This window comes from Pipra filicauda, unplaced genomic scaffold (genome assembly GCF_003945595.2).
Source record: "Pipra filicauda isolate LSUMZ 115617 unplaced genomic scaffold, ASM394559v2 scaffold561_size491250_pilon, whole genome shotgun sequence".
NCBI lineage: Eukaryota > Metazoa > Chordata > Aves > Passeriformes > Pipridae > Pipra > Pipra filicauda.
This window is the reverse complement of record NW_024104711.1, coordinates 340,365-356,392: the sequence shown is the minus strand read 5'-3', so window position 1 is coordinate 356,392 and position 16,028 is coordinate 340,365. Positions and strand designations below refer to the sequence as shown.

Below are 16,028 nucleotides of genomic sequence, written 5' to 3'. Positions count from 1 at the left end.
CACTTGCTCCTGTGTGGATGGGAGCAACCTCACAGGCGGGCAGTGATGGGATCTGCAGAGCCTGGGTCCCTTTGCTGTCCCATTTGCCTGCTCTGTGTTGTGCTGTTTCCCAAACACTCTGGTACATGGTCCCCAGAGGCTGCCAGCCTCTTGGGCATTGCTATGTCCCCTCCCACCAGCCATGGACAGGATGATGCCAAGGGGGTGCATTGGGGGGTGCACTGGCAAGAGACTTGTAAGCTGGTGTGTTGGAGAGAGGTCACCAGCTGGGGAACAAAGGCTTGGCTGTGGAAGTGGAGCTGCATTCGTGATGCTATGAGTCCCTAGACACAGCTGCACATGTGACACCCAGCTCTGCTACAGTGCAGCAACATCACTGAAAGCCACGGAAATGAGATCTTGGTCATGGGAAGATGCAGGCCCGGACCCTTCACACATCTCAACAAAAGCAACCTGCTTTGGGCAGCGGTTGTACAGAGGAATTGGACAGAGAGATTTGGCAGGGCTGTGGATTGGCCAGGTTGGACAGGTCTTGGAGCAGCCTGATCTAGTGGAAGGTGTCCCTGCATGTGGCCAGGAGGTGGAATGAGATGGTGTTTAAGATCCCTTCCAACCCAAACCGTTCTGTGATTGCAAAAGCTGTACTGTCGGTAGGAGAGCAGTGCTGAAGTGGGGATGAGGCCCTTGCTGTTGGCCTTCAGTTAGGTTTCCTGTGGTGCAGGCAGCACACATAACACTGAGGCTCCTTCTTCTCTCTCTGCAGGAACATGACATTGAGACAGCTTTTGGAGTGGTTCATGTCACCATGCGGGGCACACCCAAGGGGAACAGACCTGTCATCCTCACATACCATGACATTGGCCTCAACCGTAAGCCCTTGCATTCCCAGGACCCTGAAAAAGTGATTGTTTGTGGTATTTGCTTTTAAGTGTGGGGAGCAGCAGGCCTGACCTGGAGCTGAGGTCATTCCAGGGTGAAAAGATAAAGGTCTGCAGGAGAGAGAGGGAGAGAGAACATGTGGCATGCCCTGTCCATTCCAACAGCCCTTGAAAGGTAGGGCCAAGGTGGAAAGGTGGAAATAGGTCCACCCAACACACTATAATGCTCTGTCTGACCTGTTGCACTGTGTGATAGTGTCTCCTTTCCCTGGGTGCTGGGCAGGTGAGCAAGTCCCTTCTACAAGGCTGCAGAAGTAGTGTAATGTTCTAGCAGGCTCAGTTCTCTTTCAACATGTCTTCCCACCCAACACGTGCTGTTACGTTCACACAGGTGCTCGTCCTGGTACTGTGAGTACCTCCTGGTACTGTGAGTACCAGGAACAGGGCCCTACTTTCTGGAGCACGCAGGCTGGGCTGTTTGTCTGCCCTCCAGTCGTGGCAGTTCCTTTGCTGGGACTTGCTGCTATGTTGCAGTTTTGAGGCACAGCAGCACACGCCATCCAGCACCCTCTGCCCCGTGGGCCTGGGGGGGCTTGAGCTCCTGCAGGTGTATGCCATGTGTTTGGAGGGTGGATTGCAATAGAACTTCAGGAAATGTCTCATTTTGTTTTGTTGTTGTTGCAGACAAATCCTGTTTTAACGCATTCTTTAACTTCGAAGACATGCAAGAGATTACCCAGCATTTTGCTGTGTGCCATGTGGATGCACCAGGCCAGCAGGAAGGAGCCCCCCCATTCCCGTCTGGGTAAGAGCTCTGCAGAGACCTGTGTTGTTCAGTCTGTACTGAAGTGGCACCCCCTTTGTGCCAGCTGGGACTGCCAGGTTGAGTGTAGTGGGAGGCAGCTCTCAGGAGCAGAGGAAATGGCAAGATGAGGAGGCTTCCCAAGGGGCAGTCAGGGAACTTTCTAATTACTGAGACATGGGTAAAGCCCTCACTAGTGGTGAGTCTGGTACCAGCTGTCTGACTTGAGCATGAGCCCAGCACACTGCAGTCAAGCTGGCATTTCGTCTGTCCATCCTGCCACAGAAATCTGACTGCCCAAAAGACCACAGCTCTGTTAGTCTTGTTCTGAGGGATGGGATCCACGCAGTTGGCTGGAACACACAGTATCATTGCAAATTAATAACCTGTGCACATGCCTGTCAGATGTTCCTACCTCGGGTAGAACTGGAAGGTAATCTTTATTGAGCTGTATTTGGAGATGCTCTCTTGGTTTTCAGGTACCAGTATCCCAGTATGGATGAACTGGCTGAAATGTTACCTGCTGTTCTGACGCACCTGAAGTAAGTCTGAAAGGAAAAGGGATGAGCCAGCTGGAGACAGCCATTCTAGCACGTACCTGTGCCTCTGCTTGCCACATCTGAAGTGCTCACTGAGGTGTCCCAAGAGGCCTGAGCATCTCCCAAGCAGTGTGCCCCTGTCTAGTTCTGTGCTGGGAACACTGTCTGCTACCTGAGGCAATTTAAGGCTGCTGCATCATTGCTGGGTCGTTTTGAAAACGAGCCATAAGTGCACAGCTGGATGCAGAGAGGGGAAAGGCTTTGCCACTAGGGATGCTTCAGCTGAGCTAAGTTAGTGTTGTTGACTGTGAAATGCCTGTATTTCAGCCTGAAAAGCTTCATTGGGATTGGCCTGGGAGCTGGTGCTTATGTCCTCAGCAGGTGTGCAGTAAGTATCTCTTCATTGCTTGTGACTCCTGTGAGCTGTGGTCCTCACTGATCAAACAGGCAGTGTGTGGGGCAGGGGCAAAGTAGCAGTTAGTAATTACAGCAGGGCTGCAGGGAGCCCTGGGAGAGCTACCTCCGGCCAGATGGTTATGTTGGAGCAGTCAAAGTTACTCTGAAACTATGCCAGGTGTGGAAAGACTGCAGCGTGATGCTTTTGAGTCATCAGAGCCCATTCTGACTGCTAGGAATAGCCAGCCTTGAGTGTTCACAGAGACTGCCTGCATTACTATGTGTTGTGTCCAGTGTTTGTGACACCAAAGAATTGATGTGATGTACTGCAAACCAGTGCTGATGAGGAATGTGCTTTGTCACTGGAAGGAAGAGGATTTTGTACTCCACCCTTAGATAAAAGTGTGCTGTCTTTATCTTAGTACCTGCTTACACATTTCTCTCTAGTGCAGTGTTTATGTGAAATCAGTGGGCATCGTTTAACAGCCCAGGAATTTGCCTGAGTCTTTCAGAGATAGTGTTAAAAAAAACCAGAAATCTGACATTTTCAGTAAAATTTTCTTTAGGTTATTGATTGCAGAGAGTTGTCAATTATTTAGGCCATTATTGTTTCTTAAAGCCCCTGTGCTGGGCAGCTGCCCCTCCTACACAAAGTTCTCTGCTTCCCATTCCCTCCAGTCAGGGTTGAGCCTGGGGCAGTGTGAGGCACTGGTATTTGGCTGTTCTTTGCTTTCTGTATCTTGTGTGGTTTTCAGCCCTGCAAAAGAAGAGCTCGTGCAAATCAGCCTTTGTGCTCAGCACAGTGAAGTGCCACAAAGCCCTTGCCATGTTTCCTGGGCTGTAGGCAGTTTCCTGCTGAGCACAGGGGTGTTTCCTTCTGCTTCACCAATCTGTACAATGGAGCAGGAGAACTGCCATAGAATCTCAGCCTTGGAGTGAGCCCAGAGCTCAGAGGTGGCTGGTTGCATTAGATTGCTGCGTTTGTGTTTGCAAGCAGTTGTCATAAGTGCTGTGTACCCATGTTTCCCCCACACACAGCCTGAGTTACACTGCAGGGTTTTGGGGGGGCCAGGATGGAGCAGGGGAAGGGGTGTTTGCAGGCTGGGGGGCAGCAGAGGTGCTGTCTATGGAGCAGGTGCCCCTGCAGCTCACGCTTGCCAGGCCTTTGCCCAGGCTGCAGGGACTTGGGAGCCTCAGCACCAACTTCTTTGCCATTTGCCCCATCTCCACTGGGAGACTGCCTCTTTCTTGAGGAGTGGAAGGAGTTGCTCTCCGGGCACAGGAGCTTGTCCAGGTTCTTCACAGTTGTGCTGGATTGGAGCAGAGAGCGTCAGTGCTCCCAGCCCTGAGACACACAGGGCCTCAGCAGGACCTGCAGCTGCCCGAGGTCCCCAGGAGGCACTGCCAAGGCCTGCTGGGACTGCAGGGCTGTGGAGCACTTGGCCCCTCTGTGCCATGGCCGAATCGAGTCCAGTCTGGCTGGGAGCCGATGGCTGCCCTGCACAGAGGAGCTCCCCACTTTGTCTGCATTTCACTGTCCTACACCTTTTGCAAGAAGCTTTCCAGCTGCTGCACCAGCCATTTTTCCTCATGTGGGCTGAATGATCCTTCTGAGTGTGCCTGTGCTCTCTCCTCACAGCTCAGCCACCCCGACCTGGTGGAGGGACTCGTTCTTATTAATGTTGATCCATGTGCAAAGGGATGGATTGACTGGGCAGCATCCAAGGTGAGATTCTGCTTCCCCGCACATCTGCTCTCCGCAGCACTTACTGAGCAGTGTGTAAAGTAAGAAAAAAGGACAGAATACAGGAATTTGTCCATTTCTGGCAAGAACTGTAAAATCTGGTTTCTGTCCCTGCTGCATTCTCAGTCTGGGTGTAGTGTGGCCTCAGCCATAGGAGCAGGGGTGGGTGTGATCATATGTGAACAAGAGATGCAGATAAACTGCTTGGAGGTGAGTGGCTCTAAAGCACTCAGCTTTCCTCGGATTTAGTACTCTTGCTTGCAGCTTCATTTGACTGAGATTGAATGGATCTCTTAATTATTGTGGCCTCTTGCAGTTATTTAAGGTTCCAGGTTTCTGGAGAGCTATGTTGTGTGTGCACATGTTTCTTTGAAGCTTTGCATGCCCATCCAAAACTTCAGGCGTTTGTATCTTCTATCACTTGTTATTTTCTTTACTCTGAGGAGTTGCTTTGGAATGTGTAATGAAACTGTATTTCCCAGTTACTCTTCCTCCTCCTCATTCACAGTCACTCTTCAGTTTTCAGGCTGGACAACCAACATAGTGGATATTGTCTTGGCGCATCATTTTGGCCATGTAAGTACCCAGCAGGTGTTAATGTTGCCCATGCAACTGTACACGGAGCTCTAACTTCTGTATGTAGCTGCTCCCAAATAGCTCAGGTCCATCAGCTAAGGGTTGCCACAGGTAGTACCATCTTCTCTGTGTGTCAGGCTCACACTGGGGTTTACATGCTGCAGGGAGCACCACATCCTCACCCCTGCCCTGACTGTCTCTGGGCATGCTATGGAAATAGTGTCCCACACACTAGTGGCAGAACTCCTTGCGGTTCCCTGGCCACTGCCTGCAGAAACAAGTGGCAGCCAGTTCTCTGTAGCCAGCATGGAAGCCTTTGGAGTTTGAGTTCAAGATACCACAGATCAGCTGGATCTGACAGTGGTATCTTGTATGCGTCCAGATGTTGACCTGCTGCATTCTGCTCTTCATCTTCCCTTTCAGTTTCAGGAGAGGCAAACCAGCCCCTCCGGAAAACTTTGGATACAGCAATGAGCTGTCTCCCTCCCTCTGGGCAATGGCAGGGCCTATGCCTTGTACACACTGTATATGACACACAGCAAATCAGTTCCTGATCTGGAGCCCTCCTGCAGTACATCAACCCTGGAAGGAGTGCTTCCTTCTCTGGCACACCTTCCTCCTGCTCAGGGCACATGCTGTTCTCTTCCTGCTCTTGGGCCCCTTCACTCTATGTGAATTCCTTGCATTCCCTGCTCTCTGTCTCTGTCTCTCTAGGAATGCAGTTTCTTCTTAGAACTGGGTGTTGGAATTGAACTTTCCTTTGGTCCCAGTCTTGTTGCCTACCTATAAAGCTTTGCTTCTTGAACGTTAAGCATCAGCGGAAGACCTTCCTAACCCAGAGTGATTTGTGTCTGTGTAAACATTACCAAGGCTTGGGAGTTAACTTACCCCATCTCAGGATACCTCTACTCTTGCAGCAGATGAGTGCTGCCAGTTGTAAAACCATAGTCACATTACCAAAGCATGGCAGGTGCCAGGCATGTCACATACCCCTCCTGTCTCCTGGGTACTGATGCACTCTGGAGTCGCTGCCCTCTGTCTCACTACTCACAGGGAATGAGGCACTTTAATGCTTCAGTATTTTTATGACTATTGTTTCTTTACTTGTGAAAAATATTTTTTCCTGTCTTTCAATCCTTCTGCTTTTGTACAGGAGGAACTGCAGGCAAATCTAGATTTGATCCAAACATACAGGCTTCATATCGCACAGGACATTAACCAGGATAACCTTCAGCTGTTCCTCACCTCATACAACAGGTACAGGATAGCTTTTTGCCTGAGACTGCTCCCATAGCTTCCCTGCTCAGTAGATGTGCTGCCATATGTATTATCCTACTGGATATCATGTCAGGGGAACCTTTGTCCTAAGCCTAGTCTTCAGCTGTTATCCTGAGCCAAACCCAGCCCTCATGTCTGCCCACAGACCCTGTGACACCTCAGTAGTTCATCTCTGGGCACACAGCAATGCCATGAGAGTGTGGATCCTATTTCCTGGGGATGACTGCTGGGGCTCTTGCTCATGGCATAACACAGGGAGTGATAACCTGCTGCACTCATGGTTGGATTTTGTGTGCTCCCATGATAACCAGTTTCCTCTGCAGATTTGATGGAGAATTGTTATGTTTTATCTTTCAGTCGTAAAGACCTGGAAATTGAGAGACCGGTTGTTGGTGTCAATGAAACAACTGCAAAAACACTCAAGTAAGTTGCTCTGGATCAGCCTGTCTCAGTTACTGACAGCAGAAAAGATGCTGTTGCTTTCTCAGCAAGAACCCCACCAAGCCCAAGCACTGGAAAGACTGTCTGGGACAGTCTGGGACAGTCTTGGGCTGCAGTGCAGGACTGTCATCTGCAGTGGGGCACAGAGGTGTCTGGAAGCCCTCTCATTAAGAACACCCTGAGATTCTCCAGAAGGCAGGGTCAGAGCACATGTGAGCAGCAGCAGTGGCAGGTGGTGTATGCAGAGGAGACAGTACGGGTGTGTGTGCAAGCCCTGGAGAATGTTTTGGTGCAACAAAATGCTGAGATATATGCTTTTTTTGTTAACTTTTCATGAGGCTGTTGGTTCACAGAGCTCAACCTTCTCAGGAATCCCTTCGATGCACTGCAACACATCTGTTTTGGTTTTTGACCAGGTGCCCTGCCTTGCTCGTCGTTGGTGACAACTCTCCTGCCGTGGAAGCAGTGGTACGTACCCATGGACGCTTTCCTCTCGTGACATTAACCCCACGACTCACTGAGCAACCCTGCGGTGCTTTCACCTTGCCCAGAATCAGTCACAGACAGTGGCTCTTTGTCCCAGGCTCTTTTCTAGTCCCTCAGCTACTCAGTGGCCCTCGGAGCAGCTCCGAGGTGAGAATGGCAGGATCAGAATGAGCGCCGTACTCGACATGTGATGCAAAGGACCCTGTTCTGGACCACGTGTCCTTTGCCTGCAGTTTGGTTTGAGTTGTGAATTGCTGTTCTCTTGCTGTTACACTGAGGCTACCAGGAGATTAAAAATATCCAGTGTGACTCCAATTCCTGTGGTGTGGAGTCCCATAGAGCTCTGTTAAAGCACTGCATCATCGGGAAGGCAGCACTTAGGAGCATCTCCTTCCTGTTGTCCTCTGCAGACACCCATAACCCACTTCCCTCCCAGCACAGCTGTAAATGGGGCATGGCACAGTGCAGTGGGGTTGTGGTGGATGTTGCTCCTCCCTGCCAGCCAGTGATCGTGGGGAGACCAGGAGGTCATGAACAAAAGCAGTTGTCTAAAACCATGGAAGAGTGTAGGAATCTATTAAAGCAGTAGCTTGGACCTAGGAAACGTGCATGGAGGGCATTTTCTGGCTATGGCCTATTGCCTTTTCGTCAGTCTGTTTGATCTGGAAGCCTGAAACAAAGTCTGCAAGTTTTGGCTTTGCTAGGATACTATCCCTGAGGATTCCCATTGCTTCCTGACCACAGCATGGGTACAGGGTAAGGTCTTCTGCATCTTGGTGTGACTGTCTGGCTGCCCAGGTTCCCAGCCCATGATAACCTCCCCTGCTGAGGTTGCTTTCCCTATATGCCCCCCACCTATTCCCTCTTTGCAACAGCCTTACAGAGGCCATGGCCTCCTTCTCTGGCCAGGGGACTAAGTGATGTCCCTCATGCTGCACTGTGCAGAAGTCTCCTTCCCTCCCTTGCTGTCAGAGCCCAGAAGGTGCTCCAGGGTTTCATGGTGCATTGCAAAAGCAGGGAGTGATTTCACTTGAAGTCACAACTGTCATCACAAGATCCCTTGGATGGAACACCTGGCATTCCTCCCTGGATCTTTTATTCATTGTTCTCTTCCTACAGGCTCTCCGCTTTCTTGCTCAGTCCTTCCTGGCCCCAGAGAGACTCCCATCGCTGAAGACAGCCACTGCCTCTGGGGCAGCTGCCCTGCATTTTACATCTGACTCTTCAAGTTTTCTGTGTGATACCATGTCCCTCTCTCCTTTTATTCTAGGTGGAATGCAATTCACGTCTTGATCCAACCAAAACAACCCTTCTGAAGGCGAGTGCCACTCCAGAATCATTCTGGCCTGCACAAAGACACGGGTTGTGCTGAGCCCAGCTCCACTTAGGTTTTTGCCTTCCGTGCATTTGGCTTTAAGAAGTTTGTAGACAGTCATTTAGAGTGTGTTCTCTCCTCCGTGCAGCCAGAGCTGGGAGGGAAGAGTTTGTCAGGGGGTTCCTGAATCCCTGCTTTACAGCCAGCTTAACCGGCAGGGAAGACCTGCTGAGAGTTAACAGAGGTGCCCTGCCTCCACCCTGTGCTCTGCAGCAACAAATTCCCTTTTCCAGTCCTTGCCCCCTCCCCTACGGCCCTGCAGTGTGCAGACAGCTGCTACATGGCAGTGCAAAGTGGCAGATTTGGGCAGAGTGGCTGGGGAAGCAGAGGTGGTGGAGGGTCACTGCTGGCCTTCTACAGAGTGGCCTGAGATCGCTTGGTAGCGTGGCCTCCAAGGTGTGGGGTTCCCTCAGCAGCAGGTCCCAAAAGGTCTGGCACCCAGCCTTGCTCCAGCTGTAGAGGTGAAGTGACAGAAGCCACAGTAGAGGTGAGGTGACAGAAGCACCAGGATGGTGCTCTCAGCGCTGGCGGGTGGGCAGGGCTGGTGTGGTGTGGGATTGTCCTCCTGGGGTGGGAAGGACAGCTCAACCTGCCTTTTGTTTCCTCTTGCAGATGGCCGACTGCGGGGGCTTGCCCCAGGTGGTTCAGGTGAGACACACCTGGCTCTCCCAGGGCACTTGGATGGTACAGAGCCCTTTGTTCTGCTTGCACTAAAGCCACCCTCTCTGTTTCCACAGCCCGGCAAGCTGACTGAAGCCTTCAAGTACTTTGTGCAGGGAATGGGCTACAGTAAGTGACAAACATAGTTTTGTGGTTTGGAGCAGGGTTGTCATGAAGGGAACTCAGCCTTTCTGGTCCATCCAAGCCCACTGGCATCTGTGTCCCTACCCCTGATCTAGTGTGGTTGCCAGGAGATCCATCCATGCTGGAAAATCAACTAGTGTGCAGACAAGCCTTAGCAAACCAGTGTTGTTCCCTGACATGTGTTGGTGACTCCTTTTTGGTTGCTGGTGTTGGTAAAACCTTGTCAGTCCGTCTTTGTGCCACTCTAGAAAATTGTGTTCCCAAGAACAGCAACTCTTCTGTGCAAACCTCCTCTAAGGGGAAGGAGGGTGCAGCCCCACAGCTGGGACGGGGACATGAGGGCTCTTCCCTTTCTCCTCAGATGTTCCTGTTTCTCTCAGACTCTCACTAGGGATAAGCAATAGCCCGGAACGAATCCCTCTAATGGCTGAACAGGGAGCTGGGTGACTTCTGAGACACCCAGGGAGCCCAAAGAGAGCTGTGCTTTGAGCCAGTGCATGCCCTGCCCTCTGGCTTCCTCCCTGTGCTTAGAGGCAGAAGTCACTGTCACCTGAGTGTGTCAGGTTAACAGCTGCTCAGCTCTCTCCCTTGGTGCTTCTGGGAGACTGGAGGAGAAGGGCTCCTTTACCTCTGAGAAGGGCTTTGCTACTGGGGGATGTCAGGAGAAGGGCTTCTCCGTGCACTGCAGCAGCCCTATCTCACCTGCTGGGGCCAGGAGCTCCCTTCTGTGGATGATGAAGCTTCAAAAGCTGGAGTTAGGGAAGGAGTTGGTTTGTGTGACTGGCTGACCGCTCAGCATGGCCACCGTGGCAGCTGTGCCACCTGCAATGGTCTCCACACAGCCAGCAGTTCTTTGCCACATCATGGTCAGGGCTCAGCGGGAGGTTCTGTGCTTTTCCTCAGAGTCAGGAACAGTGCAGGACACTGATGTTCTCCAAGGCTGGCCAGAGGCGCCTGATCCTGCAGAGCAAAATGCTGTGTGAGAAGGATCCCTCAGCCTCACAACCTGAGAGCATTCCAACATTCATGCCTCTTGTGTTCCTGGTGTTAGCAAAGTCTCAAGTGCTGTCATCAGAAGGACTTCAGCATCACTTTGGAGGTCAGCTCTCTTGTCAAGAGGATATGCAGCTATGAGGAAGGACGGGGGCAATTTCCTCCTTCCAGAAGTAGTGGCTTGTCCCAAAATAGTTTTCCCAACTGGAGAGCATGGTCAGCAAGGCCGGCTCTCTTGGGGAGAACAAGGGAGAAGCAAATCACAGCTAGGCACTGCTCGAAATGCAGATGCCAGTTCTCCAACAGCTGTGCCTGCTGTACGTTGGCTGAAGCAGCTGGACCTTCCTGTGCTGACACTGCAGGTGGAAGGTAACGCCCTGCAGGAGGCTTTTAGCAGGAATCTGATTCTGTCATCCCAAAGACACAGATATCTGTCCTGTGTCGAGTTACACAGGGAGACAACATCTCTGTTGAGCAGGTGTGGGGTGTGCAGTGTGCAGTGGGGAGTTAATGTCATCAGGTGCATTGTGATTTTCAGCTAAAGGCTTTGCAGACATCTGCCCTGATGAGTTTTTGGGTGAGCTTGGTGTCTCCCTGAGGGGCTCATTAGCAGCTGTTCTCACAAATCCTGGGAGCTTTCAGCACAGGTGTGAGTGGGGAGCGGAAGGAAAGGTGTCTGGGGGTCCCAGGAACAGTGCAGTCACTACTCACACGCCGCAACTAATTGGCTCTTTCCTGTATTCATCCCTCTCCTTGTCTCATGTTGTTTCCAGTCCCTTATGTGCAGCTCAGCCACCTAAGCACTGAGTCAGGTACCTCCAACCGTGCGTCCACCTCGGCCCCGCTCTGTGTGCTGGGTGGAACTGTTCTCCGGGTGCTTTGCTCTGTCTCAGCATGTCCTGCTGTGGGTGGGCTGGTCGTTGTACCGTGTGTGTGCCATGGGTTTCCACCTTTCATTTGTATTTTGTTGATTGTTGCATGACTTCAGCTCCATGGTTTTCTGGAGTGACGAGACTGACTTTCAAAAGGTCACCCATGCCACAGCTGCCTTGGTTTGCACAGACACTGGCCGTGACTGCACTTGCAAATGATCAGTTACACTGCTGGCATTGGCTCACCTTGGACCTTTTGAAATTGGGCCTTAAACATCTTGCTTTAGACGTGCAAAGACTTAATTTTGGCGGTGAAGAGTGAGTTTTCTTCCTCACGAAGGGTACAGCTCTTTCTGTGCTTACCCAGTGACATGCCCCAGTGACTGTGGTCTGGCTCCAGGAGCTGCTCCTGGTCTGAGTGCCTGTGCTCTCTCTTGCAGTGCCGGCCGCCAGCATGACCCGGCTGATGCGCTCCCGCAGCCACTCCTCGTCCAGCGTGGGCTCCGGAGAGAGCAGCCGCAGCCGCTCCCATGCCAGCACCCACGGCGAAGGAAGTGTTGGAACCCCAGAAGGAATTGACCTCCAGGTTGCACCTCAAACCATGGAAGTATCCTGTTAGGCAGGAGCCCCTCTTCTGGATTTAGACAGCTCCACTTGCCCCACTGAACCCACTCAGAATCTAGCATTTTGTCCAACATGGCATTAACTGTTCTCTCTAACCTGTGCATGCCCATCCGAGCAGCCACCTCCTTGGTAGTCTGTACTTGGCATTACTTTGATCCTTTCTGTATTCCCTTGGCATCAGAGCCTCTTTAAAACTCGTTGACATTCCGCGGTCTTAGTAAGTCCCGTTACTGTACATGCTGATGCCACCTCCTGTCTGTGCTGTGTATCAATCCAGATGACAGCCGTTGTCTCCCCTCTTCATTTAAATATAATTTCTGTGGCTTTGTGAGGTTTAGAATTGCTTTCTAGTTGTGCTTCTGCTAAAGGGCCCTTGTGGTGCAGTTGGTATGGCATCGGTGGGACGTGGGAAAGCAAGACCACAAGGATGTGGCACTCCAGGTGTTGGAGCAGGCAGTGCTCTGTATGGAGCTGTGCCTGGGGCACAGAGCCCACTGGAAGGTCTGTGTGTTCCCACATGCCAGGCAGCCATGAGAAAAACAAATGGTCAGGAATACTGTCTTGATCTCATCTGTGTGTGTGTTAAGAAGGAGCAGAGTGATTTCTTACCTGAGCCTCCTGAAAGAGCAAATAATTTACCAGTAAACTTCCACTAACAAGGTGCACTATTAACCAAGTACAAGGGATTAAACTCCAGCAGCCCTGGCTCCCAGACCACCTCCACAACCCTCTGCTGACTCGGCAGAAGGGCAGGACGCAGTGACACGTCGTCACTGTTCTACCCTGGCACAGGTGAATCTTTAACCTTGAGCAGGTTGTGAAATGGGAAGCAGTGCCCCTTGCCAGGTGAAGATCCCAGAATCTCCTGCACTGCCAGCTCTGCCTCCCACTGCTGCTGCCCAGGCAGGGTCTGCACAGGGTGCAGTTACCTGAGGGCAGGAATGTAAGTGACAACCAGCAATGACACATTCCTGTGAGTCAGGTCAGAAGGGTGAGCAGTGAACACTCTATGCAGGTACTACTTACTGTCTTTGTGGGATTCACAATTTTGCTGCCTTTTTACACCTGGCCGGGTCACCAAGGGTCAACAGCAGATACCTGCTGCATGCCAGGGTCTGGTGTTAATGGGAGAAAAGGGATGAGTGGTCAGGCTGCTGCAGGTCTTGATGGATGAGCAAAACATCCTTTCCTCACTGCTAACCAGCCCTGACCCTCTGGGAGCCAACTCCTCCCAGGGTCACGCTCACATTCTGCTCCATTTCAGGTAGGGAATGGGACCGGGAGGCTCTGCCTGAGGGGAACTTTGTACCAGTTATTGAATAAAGCTATAACTAACTGAGTTTCATTGTTACCCCGTGTGCTCCTGGTGTTTCTCTTGGCAACCTGCACCCCTCTGAGTTTGCCAGTCTGGGTGTCTCCTGCAGCAAGAGGCAAACTCTTCCTCATGGCAGGGAGAGGACTGGGCACCTCTGCACTGGGACAATGTGTTTGGTGGCTCAGTGGCCCCTGGCAGAGGCTGTCCAAGGGCGCTGGAGAGAGCTGGCCTCTACCAAAATGCAACTAGAAACATCCGGAACGGAGACAAAACAACAGGTTTGCTGCAACACAGGCAAGAACCACCTCCTGACAGGCAGTGCTCAGAGCCCCCTGCCCTCCCTGGAGCAGAGTTAACCTGCAAACCTGTGACAAGGCCACTGCCATGACACGAGAGGGCAGAGGGCAGTTTGGGTGGCAGCAGGATGTCTGTTGGCACATCTGCCCTGCTGTCAGGTGTCACCATAATCCATGGAGAGCCCACTGGGGCTGGAGCAGGGTTACGGTGCTGGGCACAAGTTAGTCCCAGTCTCACTGTCGTACTGTGGGATGGGATCCTGCCTGGACTGTCTATGAGACCTTTGGGGGAGGTCATTGCAGGAGTGAGACAAAGTGTTCTTCTGAAGTGCACACTGAATGACAGCTGAGAAATGGGAAACCCTGGCCAGTTGTGTCAATGAATGAGTAGTAGCAGTACAAAGGGATGAGCACAAAAAGGCATTTGAATCTAAAGGAGACAGGAGACCATCGAGGAGACCTGGCCCCAGGCACAGCAGGAAGTTCAGCGCCTCTGGATGCAGGTGCTGGATGAAAAGCACCAGGAGAGGAGCCAGTGCAGCACTGGGATCTAATGCCAGCGGGCTGCACCCAGGAACTGTCCTGTCTCCAGCCCAAAAAAAAGGAAACACAATATTTAAATGACAGGGGAATGAGTCAGAGGAAATGATCCTGCAGCAGGGGAAGGTGCAAGCTTGGCAAGTGCTGTTCCTGATGATGTGGAGCACCAAGCTCCAGGCTGCTCCTGGACTAGGAGCCCAGCTTAATACAGAGATGAGATTTTAGCAATTTGGAAGAGGAGTGATTTAGCAGGGAGTGCTGTTGCCATGGTGGCTCACAGGCAGAAGCAAGGCAAGATCTGTAGTGATGGTTGCCATAGATTTTATTACCCAAGAATAACTAGGAACAGTAAACTTGGTTTTACATAAGCAAGTGCTTTTCCTGTTAAAAAGGTAAAAAAATCAAAGCAAAATACAAGGTGAGAAATTAGTTTAGTAAAGGACAGTGTTTCTTTGGGCAGCATGAACAACACCAACTAAATCCAGGCAAGGAGCTTGAGCTCAAGACGGCCTCTCCTGGGCTGGGGTCCTGAACCCACCCAGCTGCTAGGGTGTGAGCTGGATGCCACTGGCTGCAGGGCATGGATGGGCATTCCCACCCCTTGAGGAACAGCAGGGAGTTTGGAGTAAGTCCCTATAAAATGGTGGAGTGTTTCCCTGATCTCTTTCTGCTGTTGGGAGCTGGGGTGCCCCAGTGGAGGGGGCTCAGCCAGGGAAGGACAGGCAGAGGGAGCCAGCACTTTCCCATGCTCCCGTTCCCTTAGCACTGAATTCCCAATTGCTTAAAACCTTGGGGCAGGTTCATTCAGTGGCACGTCCAGCCCAAGATGCCAAATTTCTGTGTTGTTAAGTGTCTCCTTCAGCAGCACAGGGTGAGTCTGGCTGAGCAGAGCTCGGGGTCACTGATAGAAGAGTGTGACTTGCAGCCATGGGTTGAGGTTTCTGCGTGGGGGCTGCAGGGCCTCAGCTGCTGGGGAGGCTGTGCTGACCCAGAAATCCACGTGCTGCCAGAAAGCCACTTTACCCACTTCAGGCTGGGGAGGGGAACTTGGGGCCCTATTTTATTTTCTAACCCTGAGCCCAGAGCAGGGCTTGGAGGTGGGTAGGGCAGGTCATGGCACACCAAGGGTTGTCCCCTGCATCCAAAAGGACCCCAATGGTGCTGCACCACCAGTTCCAAGAGCGATTGAATCTTCTCCCAAACATAATCAACCTCTTGCAAAACAGCACTGCCTGAGCTCAGGGCAGGCTTGGGGGAGGGTCCTGAGCCCCAAGAGCAGCACAAGGCCCAGAAGCCCTGTTGAACTCAAGTGCATTTTACACTGTCAAGGCAGTTACAGCTGACCAGAAACTTTCAAGTTTCAGCACAAACAGTAGCAGGACGTGCAGCTGTGGCAGGAGGCTGCCGAGTGTCTGCTCCCACAGCGGGGACACGGCAGGAAATGGCGGGGGGGGGGACACACAGTCCACACTGCATAGCTGGGCCATGAGCTATGCAGCAAATCCCAAGGACCTTCCTCAGGGCAGGATTGGGGGGGTGGATGTTTGTGTGCATCAAAGGGTCCTGACCTCGGGGGGTGAAGCAGGAGGGGAACGGGCGGGGGGCATGGGGGCAGCGGAGGTGGTGCTGGCTGAGCCAAGCAGTGTGTGCTTTGAAAGGTGGATGGTCCACACACACAGTCTGGGCAACGAATGGTCCCACACCAGCAGCAGCTGCTGGGCCTGGATGGGCTGAGGGTGGGGATGGGACAGAGCTGGGGCTGCTCCCACCCGTAACCCAGCCTGGGGTGGGCACAGTGGGCAGTGCTGGCTCTGGGGCAGTGCTGTCTAGCAAGGTACCTGTGCATGCCCATGAGCATCCCAACCACCGCCCTCTGCCCAGCACATCTAGCACCACTCACCCACTGAGGGCAGTATCTGGCCCTGGTGCTGCTGCAGGTGAGGAGACACCCTGGGACATCCCCCCCTTCACTAAGACCACCCTGGGGATGGTGCATGTCCAGCTCAGCCTACAATTCCTGGTGTCAGCTCTGCTCCCGCTCTCATGTGCTACCCATCCCTCCCACTTGC

General features: G+C 52.3%; 1 protein-coding gene across 2 annotated transcripts in view; it reads left to right on the top strand.

Moving 5' to 3' along the window:
• NDRG3 (NDRG family member 3) overlaps window positions 1–13,159 on the top strand; it is a 60,991-nt gene extending 47,832 nt beyond the window's left edge. Inside the window, exons 4-17 of one of the 2 annotated variants that reach the window (XM_027740413.2) lie at window positions 764–869; window positions 1,563–1,683; window positions 2,160–2,222; window positions 2,547–2,607; window positions 4,255–4,341; window positions 4,879–4,935; window positions 6,089–6,192; window positions 6,571–6,636; window positions 7,071–7,122; window positions 8,411–8,458; window positions 9,128–9,163; window positions 9,253–9,304; window positions 11,086–11,124; window positions 11,625–13,159. In XM_027740413.2, the coding sequence (XP_027596214.1) occupies window positions 764–869; window positions 1,563–1,683; window positions 2,160–2,222; window positions 2,547–2,607; window positions 4,255–4,341; window positions 4,879–4,935; window positions 6,089–6,192; window positions 6,571–6,636; window positions 7,071–7,122; window positions 8,411–8,458; window positions 9,128–9,163; window positions 9,253–9,304; window positions 11,086–11,124; window positions 11,625–11,803 (1,071 nt within the window). In that variant the 3' untranslated portion in view covers window positions 11,804–13,159. The remainder of the gene's footprint in view (window positions 1–763; window positions 870–1,562; window positions 1,684–2,159; window positions 2,223–2,546; window positions 2,608–4,254; window positions 4,342–4,878; window positions 4,936–6,088; window positions 6,193–6,570; window positions 6,637–7,070; window positions 7,123–8,410; window positions 8,459–9,127; window positions 9,164–9,252; window positions 9,305–11,085; window positions 11,125–11,624) is intronic. The other variant, XM_027740414.2, reaches the window with a different exon arrangement.
• The last annotated feature ends 2,869 nt before the right edge of the window (window positions 13,160–16,028 follow it).